Raw genomic sequence first — 14,015 nt, forward strand, 5'->3', positions numbered from 1 at the left:
GGCAAGCAAAGAGGAAAAAACAGAGAGAAAACGGACATAGACTTCCAAGGCTGGGTGGAAAGGAAGTGGGGATAAAAACCAGCACAAGTTCATGAAAAAATACACCAGTTTTCAGTAAATTCATGTTTTTCCCCAAAGACTGCAGGTAACACTTGATGCTGCAAACAATTCCCTCCCCATCTTAAAATCACAAAGTTGCTTTTTTACCCTACTTCATCAGGGAAAGAAAAAAAGGCAAAAAGAAGTCACATCTAAACAAGCTGTGGCAACCAGGAGACTTCAGAACTGAAGGCTCCCGCAGCCACAGTGCCTGGAGCCTGTCAGCTCGCTCTTCCACAGCGGAGGCAGCGGACAGATGCCCTCAGGACTGCTTGACCCACATCTTCCTTTCCAAATCCAGAATCGACATGAACCCTCCCAAACCTGGGTGCGTCTCACAGCTGTCTCACTGCTCTTCCACCTCCTTTGCTACTGTCAAATGGAGAACTAGCCACTGGACTTCGCGTGTATTTGTTTTTAGGACCATCCACCACACAAACTTCGGGGCAAGGGAAGTGTTGAGAACATAGCCTAAGCGCTTAAGACTGAAAACTGAAGGAGATGATTGCATTATTCCTTTTCATAAAAAAACAACTCTACACTCAAACCTAGGCCAGCTGCCAGCCCTTTGGGGCTCTGCCCAGCCTGGCATTTGCACAGTGCCTAGTAGAACAGCCCGGTACAAGTCATTAATAAGTTACAAAATTAACCTTGAACCCAGAGTCTCTTTACTAGTAATGGCAGCTATTTATCTGGGCACTCTTACATTTTTATTCCTGGAAATTTATTCTACCCTCCCATTCCCACCCCATGTCAGCCTCACACTTCAGATACACGCTCCAAATACTGAGACTGCCATCAAGGTCACCAGTGACCAAGGAGGTTATTTTTAATGAGCTACATCAGCCTACCAAGAAAATTCCCACTGGAAATCAAGTACAGCCATCCTCTTTTTAAAGAAATAAGATGAACCAAACCACTTGTTAAAGAACTTAAAGAGAGCAGCATTAGGCCCTCAAGCCCTAAAAAAAAAAAAAACCAAGCCACAAACCAACACCACCCCATAACCCCCCCAAAAAAAACCAAACCAAACCAAACCAAAAACCACAAAGCCTGCACCTACTCACAGGAATTTGGCAGTGGAAAGAATTTATGTCCAGGACATCAGGCTTAGATGGAAGAGGGAGAAATTCACACACTCTTGCACCAGACTTTTTTGTTCTAGGATAAATCCCTTAAGTAGTAAATTGTTTATGGAAACAGAGACAATCCGAGGCAGAGAAAGAAGGGCCCTGTGGCTACTAAACAAGGATGGGGAAACTGGGCAGGAAAAGACAGATCAGCACTAGCACAATTACTAGAGAACGCGCAGGAGAGTAGGCATTTGTGGTCCCTCCGTTTGATAACAGCAATGGGAAGAAGTACAAGCCATGCTGCTAGGATCCCTTGTAGCTCAGGAGTTTCCAGCTTGCAGTTTTGTGACTGAAGGACCAGTGTTTCTAGATCCATCTTAAAGGTGTGAAAACACTTTCATTTGTACTGACTGGACAAGAGGAGGGTAACCAAGAGAAGGCTCTTTCCCATCATTCCTGGATGCCAGTGAGAGTGTGAAATTCTTAGGCATGCCTTTGGGCATATACACATCCCACTTGTTTAAGTTTGAAGTGCCAAGGAGTTACTATTAATATTGCCGCAGTGGGGAAAGAAGACATCCTCTACCAGCTTCCAGAGAACAGGACGATATGTCATTCTCAGAGACAAGTCTTAGCCCAACCTTACGGTGCTGGCAGCCAGAAAACTTGGACGCAAATGCCTCAAGCTGAAATCATTAAAGGGGTGCAGAGGTGTTTTTAAAGAAATGTAGAGGTACCTATGTCAAGAGATTTCCCCCAAGAACAGCTAAGGCTGGTACTGCCAGAAGAACAGCAGGACAACAGGATCTTGGACTCAAAACTGTGTACATATCCTCTGCCATGCATTTCTGCAGAAGCAGAGCCCAGGGAGGGAGCTCTCATCCATGGAGCGTCACCCACCACTGTAAAATCCTGTGGAAAATGCATCCAAGGACACTAGCTAGAGGCTGTAGCTGAGTCACCTGGAGACTTTCCTGTGTCCTTGGCCTGAAAAGCTCCAGAAGAGTAAGAGGGCTGAAATAGTCTTTTACATCTGCCTCACCTCAACACTTGCTGCTCTTAGCCCATTCTCCATCCCACTACACTTCTCATTTACAGTGTAACCACTGCTCCAAGCTCTTATCTAAGCAGACATGACAGCAAGAGGGGAAGCAAGACAGCTAAAAATAAAAGCCAGGTCATTTTCTAACTCCCTTGCCTAGCATCGAAGTCGGCAGTTCTCTCATTGCCTTATTCTTTAATTAAGGTTTATTCAAGAGAATTACTCTTCCCAAAGCATGACTCAGACTGTAGAGCAGGCTTCTGGCACCAAGTTATAGTTACACGGGAAAATAATACTTTCTCTAGCAAAACGAAAAAAGTCTAAAGGTGCAATTGCTTTATTGCATGGAAAAAGTGTTTGTTGCCCTCTTAAAAGAAAGAAAATAAATAATCCTTTCTCATGCTGTAAGGAAGAGAAACAAAGCTCATGTTATTCCCTCAAATTTCAGAGCTCTGCAAGCTCGTGTTTTCGCTTTGGGGTGTGCCCAAATAGAAAATAATCTGGCAAGAAGAGAAATACCAACAGTTGTGCAATTCCTCTTCTGTTAAAAGCAAAGCTTCCAACAGGTATGAACAACCTGTCAAACATCACAAGCGCTGAAAGCAAAAGCCTTCAAGGATTCTCTACAGGATGGGCCATGTTTGCTTGAATGCATGCTTTTAAATCAAAGCAAAGCAACCCACCCAGCCTCAAACACTTCAGGTCATGGAGAGAAACAACAACTCTTTGCCAAGGATCCTTTTTTTCTGCTGGGCTGCTCTGCACTGCCTAGTTGTACAGGGAATACAAAGATGGAAGTATTAACAAGTAGTGTCCTGGGTGGCACACAACCCCTGCCTTACCCCTGTCCCCCCACCACAGGGAATGCGTTTCATCTGCTGGGGTCTTGTTTTTTGGTTTGGGGTTTTTTTGGTTGGTTGTTTTTTTAGGGTTCTTCCCCCTCCAAATTTCTTCAATTTTCAGCTATTCCAGTACCTCCTGCAATAGAGGTTCACACTATCTCAGTCTCCATCCTTCCCTCACCCCCAAAGACCAGGGAAAACACAAACTGGCCTTGTAGTAGAACACCACTGGCCACAGAGCAAAATTACAAGGACCCAGCAGTTGTCATTATCTCAAAGCAATGCTTCTGAACCAGGAACGATTTGACTTCACTTTTACTTCTAGCTGCAAGTGCTTAACCCTTTCATCAGTTCCCTCCAGTCACTGGAAATAATCTAAACACACAAACATGCTAGTCAAACCAGAGAGACCAGCTGAAGACCAAACAGCCTGCAGTAACTGTAACAAAGAACTTCACATTTTGCAGTATCCCACCAAAGCTTTTCCTGGATAAGAAACAAGTGAATGGAGCCATAAACTTTAGGGTAATCTCATGTTTTCTAGGAAAGAACACCATGTACTTTCTACCCCCTAAACCATTCACCCGTACACAACCATTCGGTACCACCGTATTTTACCAACACATAAGCTGAGAAGAAAGTCACCATGTACCTGGCCAGGTACAACTTAGGAACATTTTACCTCCAACTTGAAACAAGCTGGGAAGGAAACAGGATCAGGTCGTTTTGCACAGCACAGCCTTCTGACCTGTTATGAGAACCTTTTAGAATAAGGCAAAAATATAGATACTGGAAGTAGATAATTGCCGTTTAACATGTACATAAAGTGTTTTGTCTCTCTTAAAAGACAGCAGCCATCCTCCAAGTTCCTCCTAGGCAGAACATCCTTAAATTTCAAACGGACTGCAACCACTAACAGAGTTTTCGGACATACGAGCTCATCTACGGTTTCTGTACTGACAGAACTACCTAGTTTCACTGAACAGTTTAAAAAAATTGTTAGGCCAAGACAATCCAAGAATGGGCACAGGGATAGTATTCAAACTTGGGGGTGGCTGGGAAACTAAGCTGTACAAATTGTGCCGACATAAACTCAGTTGTCTCGCATATACGTCTGACTTCTGTCTACATAGTGAGGCTGTGATGTACCTAAATGGGAGAAGAGTCTGGAGGTGGAGAAGGATTATGTTAAAAATAAAAGAACTACCCACATCCCCCTGTTATTCTGACTGCCTCACCATCCCAGCTTTCAAAAGAATAAAATCTTGCAAATGCAGGTAAACTGCGTCTGGGGAAAAAAGAAAAAAAAATAAGGAGAAAAAAAAAAAGTGAGGATTTAGAAGGGGCTTACCATTGCGTTCCTCAGGTCTAAGGCTCTTCTTTGCAACTTCTGCCAACGCCCCAATGCCAAGACCAACAGCTAGTCCTTTAAAATAAGAAGAAAAAGACCCAGGTCAGAATGAAAAGAACCTTCCGAGCCACATACAGAGGCATTTTTTGTAATTAACCTTAAGCTACACGGTCAGATGTATAGCGGCAAAACAGCTTGATTAGAACATCCTGGCTTTTGCAATGGAGTCATCTTCAAGTTTGACACAGAACAGTTTTCTCTTGTACTTCTTCAGCCCAGCATGCCAGCCAGGTATCATAGGCTAGGCCAGTTTGGCATGTCCAGCTTTTATAAAGCATGTCAACAAGATCTCTGCTCTGGCTGAGGTCCTGCTGTAGACTCAAATCGTGGAGTTTAGGAGAAGGGAAGGGAAGGAAAAAAAAAAAAAATCTCACAAACATGGTTCTCCCAGTACAATTTTCAGGAAAGAACAGAATCCCCCTCACCCCCCACCATGCCACCACAGGCGGGGGAAGCAAAACCGTATTTAGATGAAGCCACTGCCAGTAAACTTTAAGGCTCTGTGACCCCGCTGTCTAAGCATTCGGGTTTATTTGTGCTCATTAGCTGTCTTTGACTTACACACGCTCCTTGACTATGATGAACAGAAACATGTCGTTCCTGAGGCCCACCTTATGCAAGCAGTGTTGTAGCCTGCAATTGCAAGGAGCTGTGCTGGGGAGTAACCCCGCACAGCAACAGTAAGACCATGAGACCAAACAGCAGCACTCCATGTGAACTATCACCCTTGCAAGCAGTGAATTCTAGGGCGTTGTCTCACAGACACAGATTAAGCTATGACTACAAAAAAAAGCATTATCTGCCTCCACTAACCTGATCAAAGCCATGAAGATTAATGAGACACAGATCTAATCATGCAGTAATCCATACCAGCAACGGTCTCACTGCCTTCCCAATTTCAAAATATTTATTTTTCTGGATAATAAATGATATGGGCAACCAGAAGAGCTGGTGCTCCACATCTCCTCAGCAACGGTGCATCCCGCCATGCCTCACTCCCACACTGCTAGCAGTACTGGGTGTGCGTGTTTTTCGAGCACCCCAAGCCCTCCTTCAGGCACTACGGGACAGCTTCCCGGGTAAAACAACCAGGGGACACAATGAAGGAAGCGTAGCTGACCAGCACACGGCATTTTGTCCATGAGTGCAGGAGGAAATGCGCGCACACATTTTGTAGCCTCAAGTGAGGAAGCCTGGGCACAAACAAGTTGAACCTTGCCTTGCATAGTAAGTTTTTACTCTCTCCCATCAGGTAATTACAACCCTGCTTCTACCAATAAAATTTCAAACTTGTATCGTATGTCTGCTTCAGAAACAGCTCCATCTTGCAATCTTGAAGACTATGTGCACTTGGTCAAAGACTCCAGCACATGGTGAAGCACGGGGCACAGGAGGCATCGGTGACATTACAAGGCCTTCGTGAGGACTGCTTCCAGGGCCACTCCCATGCCATTTAACTGTCAGACAACCTTTCATTCTCCATTGCACATGAATGTTTAAGAGCATATGGCATAATACAGAAATCTACATTCAGAAGAAATATAACTTTCAAAGGATGCCATGATTTTAACATTATAATACTTAGATTAAAAAACCTTGAAATAATTTTTGAGGGTGGGTTTTTGGGGGGGGGGGGGGGGGTAAGTTTTCCCTATTTTCTGCAAGTTTTCCTATGGAGATGTGGCACTGAAATGCCAAATTCAAGCCTAAGGAAGTCTGCAGTTACTAGCTAACTTGTGCAGACCCTTCAATAGTGCCAAGCCACACATGACCATTGAGCAAGTCTTTCGCACCAGAAATCCAAAGATTTTATTAGCTGAACAAAATGAGAAAAATATCCATAGACTCCACAGCAAAGAAGCAAAGAGGCTTTTCAAACAGAGCATAATATCTATTAAAATGCTGATACAGTCATCTCCAAACAGATCCCACAGGTGAGACAGTAACTTGGAACAGAAAGCACCGAGAGTCAGACAGGAAGCCAGTGAAGACACACCTCATCAACAAAATGTGGTTTTCTAGATGGAATACCACTCAGGGAGCACTTCTGTTGGCCTTGATCCCACTTTCACCGCCTCCAAAGCAATGCTCCCCATCAGAAATCAGCTTGGTCATTATCAGAGCTGGGCTGAACTGGGCCGGCAGCAATTAGTTCCAAATGAAATATGTTGCATCTCCTCCTTAAGGCTCTACATTCACTACTGAGACTTACTGCCTGTACCTAAAATAAAACGTATCTGAAGTTTCTAATCTCTCTTCCTCGTTAAGACACAAACCACCTCAAAGGCAAACAAAAGACTAGGAACCAGATTCTACCCTGCCTTCCAGAATAAAGCTGGAGAAATTCCAGCACGCTCCAAAGCTGTTAGTGTTTTACATCAGTGTAGGCAAGATCAGACACCAAACAAGTACGTGTTGCACCTCCCCTCTCATGGCCATACACAGTTGAGCATCTGAACTAAACCATATTGTAGACTACGCCAGAAAAAGACATTCTGCTACAATAGCTCCTCTTAGAATTTTCTCACTGCTCCACTCTGTCCAATTTGCTAGAAAACAAACTCTAATCATCAGTCAACAACGGTTTCAAATAAACTAAAGCCAGGCCTAACCAAGTTCACTGTTAAACAGCTGCTAAGGTTTCAAGATCTGAAGTTTAAACAAAGGCTTCAAGCATCTTCACACTACAATCAGAGTGCACAGCAGGATATTTAGCTCAGGACATTACGTGAAAATGCAATGCAGCATTCTTCCTTCAAATGTTCAATAACTACCTGGAAACATCTCCGGGCATATGCAGCCCTGCTCTAAATGTGGTAGCAGGAGGGCAGATAATACTCTTGGGACTGTGCAGGATCATATGCATCTTAGGCATCTGCTGCTTCTTAGTAATCAAACCTGCAAAAATGAAATCAGCTGTATATGTAACCTTCTATCACCAAAAAACAGGTGACAACTCAAAGTTTTATTTCTCATCAAAGCAATGCCAAAACTTGGCCCTTTCCCTGAAAGTCTAGGGCTTAGAAAAAGCTGCCACTTTTCACAGTCTCAGTTACTCACATTATTCCTTTATTCTTACCAAGTTATTATCAGAAGAACTATGAAATTAGGGAATTAAATAACAGGCTAAATTCCTCATGGCTCTAACTCCATCTACTAACATCAGTTGTAGGGATCACTCTGACCCTGAACTTCAGGAACATATTACCTTCTCCTTTACCAACCTGAATTTCATTCACTGTGGCATTTGGAACACACACAGCTCACGCAACAAAAACCAGCGTGGAAAACTTCACCTTTCCTCACCTTACAAACCAGACTAACGCTCTAAGGTTCAGAAAGCAAGTATCAGACAGGAGGGGTCAGAGCCACACCACTCATTTGCTGAAATGCCACTCAGATTTGTTTTCCAGGGCTCTTCTGCACACCCACCCGGCTGAAAGGCTGTGGCCCAGGCACACATTTGAACACAAATAATGCTGTGCACTGGGTGTGGCTGAGATAGGAGTTAATTTTCTTCACAGCAGCCTGTATCATGTTGTGTGTTGGATTTGGGACTGCACGTGTTGATAACACACCAATGTTTTAGCTGGTGCTGGACAGCGTTGGCACAGCATGAAGGCTTTTTCTTTTTCCCACTCTGACCCCGCAATGAGTAGGCTGAGGGTGGGCAAGAGGCTGGGAGAGGACACAGCCAGGACAGCTCATCCAAATCAATCAAAGGGATCTCCACACTATGTAACATCATGCTCAGCAGTAAAAGCTTGGAGAAAGGAGGATGAAGGAGGGGACATTTGAGGTTACAGTGTTTGCCTTCCCAAGTAACTCCTACAGATGCCGAGGCCCTGCTTCACAAGAAGTGGCTGGCCATCCACCTGCCAATAGGGAGTAGTGAATGAATTCCTCTTGCTGCTTTGCTTGCATATGGAGCTTTGCTTCATCTATTAAACCATCTTTATCTCAACTCCCAAGTTGTCTCGCTTTTGCTCTTCCTATTCCATCCTGCTGTGGGAGGAAACAAGCGAGCGGCTGCATGGGGCTTAGCTGCCAGCCAAGGTCAACCCACCACACGCTGCCAGCCGGTCACCTGTTACCAGGACCAAGTCATCTCTCCAAAGAACCTGCATGGCTGTAGAAAAGCACTCCCTCCTCTGGGCCACTACTCTACTGACCTTGCACAAGTCACTCCTGATGTCCCTCATTTTCTTTGTCCGCAAGATGAGTACTTCCTTCAAGATTAATCATTTTGGGACAATTTTCAGCATCACTGAACAACCACGGCTCAGCACCTTGGAAAATAACAACCCCGAACACCTCTGCATTTTGCACTTCATGCAGACAGATTATTTCAGGCCTGGAAAATGCCACTTGGTTTTATACCAGCAGAGTGCCTCTTCAGACATTTTCCAGGCATCTCCAGCACCCATTACACTTCAAACCAAGCCCATCAAGAGATGATCTGGAACCAGTTCAGGAAGAATCCTCTTGCTCAGCAACTGACACAAGAAAACAAAGAGGAGACTGAATGGGCTGTTATCACTCTGCTCAGCCTGCCAAGCACAGGGGTGGGCAAGACTCTCCCCTGGAGCAGCCTGTGCCCTGGTTTTGGTCATGTCAAACACTGCAAGCACCACACAGAACGCGTTGCAAGCTACAGACAGTTGTGCATGGATTTCCACTAGCTTTCTGAGCATTAAATGCTCCACAGAAGAAAGCCACACTCACTTGTCGCTCACATGACAATCTGAATCCTGTAGTTGTCAGTCCTGTATATATTCAAGAGGCTAGCCTTTTTTTTTTTTCTTTGCAAAATTGCTACAATCACATTAGATCTAGACTTCCCTGCAAGCTTCTTGAATTCTCTTTATTGCAAAAAGATCTTATTATATCATTAAAATAATAAACTTACAAACAGGAATATGATTAAGGGAGACAGAAACTGCTTAGAGAAGTCAAATGATGCAAGAAACAGAGAATGGAAATAAAGAAGAGATCAAGAACTGTGTGGGTGGAACTGATGACCCATCAGGCTACAAAACAAGCACGGAACAAAAAACTGCAGAAAAATCTGTTTTACCAGTTCCAATCCTGGGAAGAAAAAATAAAATAAACAAATAAAAATCAATGATGATATTTAGTACTATAAAAACAGCTACCAGCAGTCACTCCAGCTGCTGCAAGAAGCATACAAAAATACATATAAAGGACAAAGAAGTTCAGCAGAGCATCTTGTGCTGATTACAAAGAAACACTAGCTCAGTATTACATGCAAGCATCAGAGAAAATGATCTTCAGTCTTTCCAGCAAAATGTTCTTTGCTCTCAGAAGAGGCGAGAAGCCAGGCAAACTCTGCAGTCCAAGTATTTCTGCCTCCTGTTCCTAATTTGTCCATCACCCACCACAGTGTCCTGACACCACAGCTGAGAGATCAACATTCCCTGTAACATGGGGGGGGGGACAAGAAGAAACACGCAAAGACAGGAGGCAGAATGATTCAAGTGTGAACGCGATCATGCCAGTAGCATGGAAATTCAGCTATCTGAACCCCAGGAATAGTTACATGAACTCTGCTTTTGACCTACTCAACATCTTTCCATCTTTTCCAAGTCTAAAATTATGTTCTTCTAATATGGAAATAAAGAAAAAAGTGGGGTTTATCTCACCAAGAAAAGTCAGAGTCAAATGCTAGTTTGACTGGTGTGGAGGTGGTAGGGAAAGGATCCACCTCAACCATTATATTTCCCACAGTGATTTCCTGGGGTCTTCAAATGAAGATGGCACCCCAAAGCACACAAGAAACGTATTGTGCACAAAAAGCTTACTTGCTCTAGGCTACACTCCCTCACAGATATGGAGGGGCCTCCTGCCCTTACTTATTTTCAATGCAATGCGATGCAATGCAAAGAGGCAGCTGGTAGAGCAGGAAATAATCACACACACCCCAACTCTGCTATCCCCTATTTAGTTCTGATCATTTGAATGGCCTAGGAAGCAAGGACAGAGCTGGGTCACTACTATCCCATAGGTTAACAGTGACATCCCCTGCAAAAGGGCTCCTTCCAGCTGTTAACCATCATCCCTCAGCAGCAGCAGGTGCTTCCCAAAAACCAATAATGTAATTGAAGACTCTCATTAAATCATCCTACACCTTGTTTATGACTTCCATTGTGTCCTGGTTTCAGCTGGGATAGAGTTAATTTTCTTCTTGGTAGCCGGTATGGGGCTATGTTTTGGATTTAGGATGAGAACAATGTCAATGGTACACTGACGTTTAGGTTCTTGCTAAGTAGTGCTAGGCTGTTGCTAAATAGTTGCTGAGTAGTGCTCACGCTGGTCAAGGACTTCTCAGCTTCCCCTGCTCTGCCGGGTGCACAGAGCTGGGGCTGGGAGGGAGCACAGCCAGGGGGGCTGACCCAGGCTGGCCAAAGGGCTGTTCCATACCATATGACATCATGCTCAGTATATAAGCTGGGGGAAGAAGAAGGAAAGGGGGGACATTCGGTGTGATGGCGTTTGTCTTCCCAAATAACCGTTAAGCGTGATGGAGCCCTGCTTTCCTGGGGATGGCCAAACACCCGCCTGCCCATGGGAAGTGGTGAACGAATTCGAATTCCTTGTTTTGCTTTGTTTGCGTGCACAGCTTTTTCTTTACCTATTTAACTGTTCTATTTTATTTTACTTCAATTATTAAACTGTTCTTATCTCAACCCACGAGTTTTCTCCCTTTTACCCTTCCGATTCTCCCCCCCATCCCACCAAGGGGGGAGTGGGCAAGCAGCTGCGTGGTGCTTAGTTGCCAGCTGGGGTTAAACCACAACACATTGAAAAGGCAAGACGAGAAAAGGCACGAGAGAAAACACACACTGTGCAGGCACAGGGAACTTCCAACTCACCTACCACTGAGCTTTGAAACACTTAGTTTACTTCAAGCTTATCTTGCCTTCTCTAAAAAAAAAAAAATACATTAAATTGGGTTGGATCTTAGGAAAGCAAAAATCAGTTCTCATCTCAGTTGGAAACTGCCTCCTATGCCCTCATGAGACTCCCTTTATCAGCCTCACTCTTCAGCTCGCAGATATTTTTAAAAGTTGTACACTTTACCTCTTGCATGACTCCTGAGAATAATATCCAGAAAGGACTGACAGCGAGGACACTAAGTAGCTAGGAGAGGCACGCAAGTACTACCTTCCCCTGCTCACAACCCAAGAGGAAAACAGTCAGCCATAAGCCAAAGCTCACCAACAACTTCAGAGTAAAACAAAAAATGGGTAAGAGTCAACGGTACACCACAGCTCTTGCCACCAGCTAATGTTTCCTGGTTTAAGCATTTAAAATGCTTCATAAAGATGCTATTTGAAAAGAACATTTCTCATCAGATAAGAGCTAGTCAGGAAAAGCCACACGAGAATTAGCTGATGGGGTTTCACAATTGCACTGGCCCTCTCAAGGCCATGTGCAAGTCAGACAAAACACTCTAAATTAGGAGCAAATAGCAAGCAGGAGCTGCTCCTCACGACAAGCGGAGTCCCTCTTTCCATGCAGTTCTAGAGGCTGTTTAAAAGCTTGTATCAGTCTGGATCAAGACCTGACCATTAAGAAGTGCTCCTTACAGGTAGTCCTTCCCACGTGGGGCTGCCCACACTACTTCAGATTCACCCCACCCTTAGAAACCACCTTCAAGCATTACACAGCCTACCAAAATATTACCAAGGGATTTCTTAAACTGGAAAAAAAAAAACTACCTATAGGCCACATCCGTTGTTTTTAGCCAGCGTACTGACAGTACTATTTCTCTATTTGCTATCGCAAGGAAAAATTCAGAGGGAAAGAAAAGCAATGAATGCTCACGAAGATTGCACAGATCAGAGAATCCGAACACCATTTTTGCAACTCAATGTCCCCCCAAAAGCAAGAGCTCTATCTTGCCAGCACTTTCAATCATACAAAACAGACAACTGGAGGAGAAGGGCAAGACCAAAAAACAGATGACACACAGAGATATGACTGGGGATGCTGTTTATGAACAATCTCCTCCTTTCTTACTCTCCCTTGGTGGTTTTGGTTTGGTGGAGTTTTTTTGCTTTGTTTTGTTTTTTAACCTGAGGTTAGGAGAAGACAGGTAGTTAGTTATATTTCCCCTTAAAGCATGAGTCAGCCTTTCCTCATGCAACAGCCTTGGGCGCCAAGAGATGGAGCGTACAGCAACAGTACTGGAACTCAAAGTTCACAGAGAATTTGGTCATCTGCCACTTTGCATCCACTAGCTGTCAGCAAGCAGCCACAGATAAGTTCGGAAGATGACAGCTAAAAGTGCTGCGACACTTTCCATAAATTCAAGGCTAGATTAGAATGGAGACCTGTATGCTACTAGAGCTTAAAAACAAGGAAGTCAAGTGAGTTGAGCTTAAAAACAAAGAAGTCAAGTGAGTTTTAAAGTGACCCCTTGTTACTCCAAAAAGCAGATCATTCCTTTAAGGAATACTAAGCATGCTGAGAAGCCAGAGCACCTGCAATGAGCTACAAGGTTAAAGAGATCTGACCAGCATTAAAACCTTATGTTATCACAAAACTCACTTGCTGCTTATTCCTGCACTGCATAAAGTCAGTCCCTGCCCCCAGCTCCTCCTACTGTGCACATTACTCTGACAAAGAGACACACAGAAGAAGAATCACTGGGGTTTTTTTATATAATAGTTGATCTGAATTACATTCAACAAGCTATTTTTCTTTCTTCTGGGATCCGTAACACAAGGATGTCTACTTTGCACATGTGCTTCTCTATCAAATTTTGTGGAGGAGAATCACAAGAGCCACAAGGGCCTAACATGCTACTTGGGGGAGACTGTCCACAACCTAGATAGGCTACTATCATCTCAAAACACTACGGTCACAAAAAAAACCACCAACAGAGAGACCACTCATCTAATGATGAGCTAAGTAAGACTAGCTGTGATCATCTTTTCCACCTGCAATACTGTGATAGTTCCCTTTTTCTCAGGAACATGTTTCATCCTTTGATGGCTTTGGATATAAGACATTAGATAAGCACCATCTGTTAATATTACTGAAGATATTTAGCTGCTTTTTAACATAGCAAGTCCCATTCTGCAAATAAAATTCACATAGGTTTCACCTAGGTTGACCTTACAAGCTCAGACCTTGCATCCTTCCTGGGAGAAAATGGTTTTTAAGCAATGGCTAAGTAAATCAGACCTTGATTATTATCACCTCCCCACCCTCAAAAATCAATACCAAAAGGATGTGTTTTATATTTAACCACTGTTCAGAAACATAGAAAGGATAAGTTTGGGAAAAAATTATTTAAAATAACAGCTGCTCCAGCTGTCTATGCTTGACAGTAACAGCAGACTGTAAGGACTAGAAGGAGAGTTTTCCCAATAAAGTGAAATCACAAATGGAGGGAGCAGGGTATTTGCACAGACTGGAGGACAACCTGCACCTCACTCTCTCCCCCTCATTAAAACGGCCCAGCCCAGTACGTGTTACCATGAAGATGCGCAGTTCTACTATGCACTCCCAAATCATCT

The 14,015-nt window shown here is 43.8% G+C and overlaps 1 protein-coding gene across 1 annotated transcript in view; it reads right to left on the reverse strand.

The window, feature by feature from the left end:
* The window catches only part of COQ8A (coenzyme Q8A), a 48,790-nt gene that overhangs the window by 17,326 nt on the left and 17,449 nt on the right, over positions 1–14,015 (reverse strand). Inside the window, exon 5 of the mRNA XM_082305263.1 lies at positions 4,408–4,482. Within this exon, the coding sequence (XP_082161389.1) occupies positions 4,408–4,482 (75 nt within the window). The remainder of the gene's footprint in view (positions 1–4,407; positions 4,483–14,015) is intronic.

Source organism: Platalea leucorodia (genome assembly GCF_965183815.1).
Source record: "Platalea leucorodia genome assembly, chromosome: 3".
Taxonomy (NCBI): domain Eukaryota; kingdom Metazoa; phylum Chordata; class Aves; order Pelecaniformes; family Threskiornithidae; genus Platalea; species Platalea leucorodia.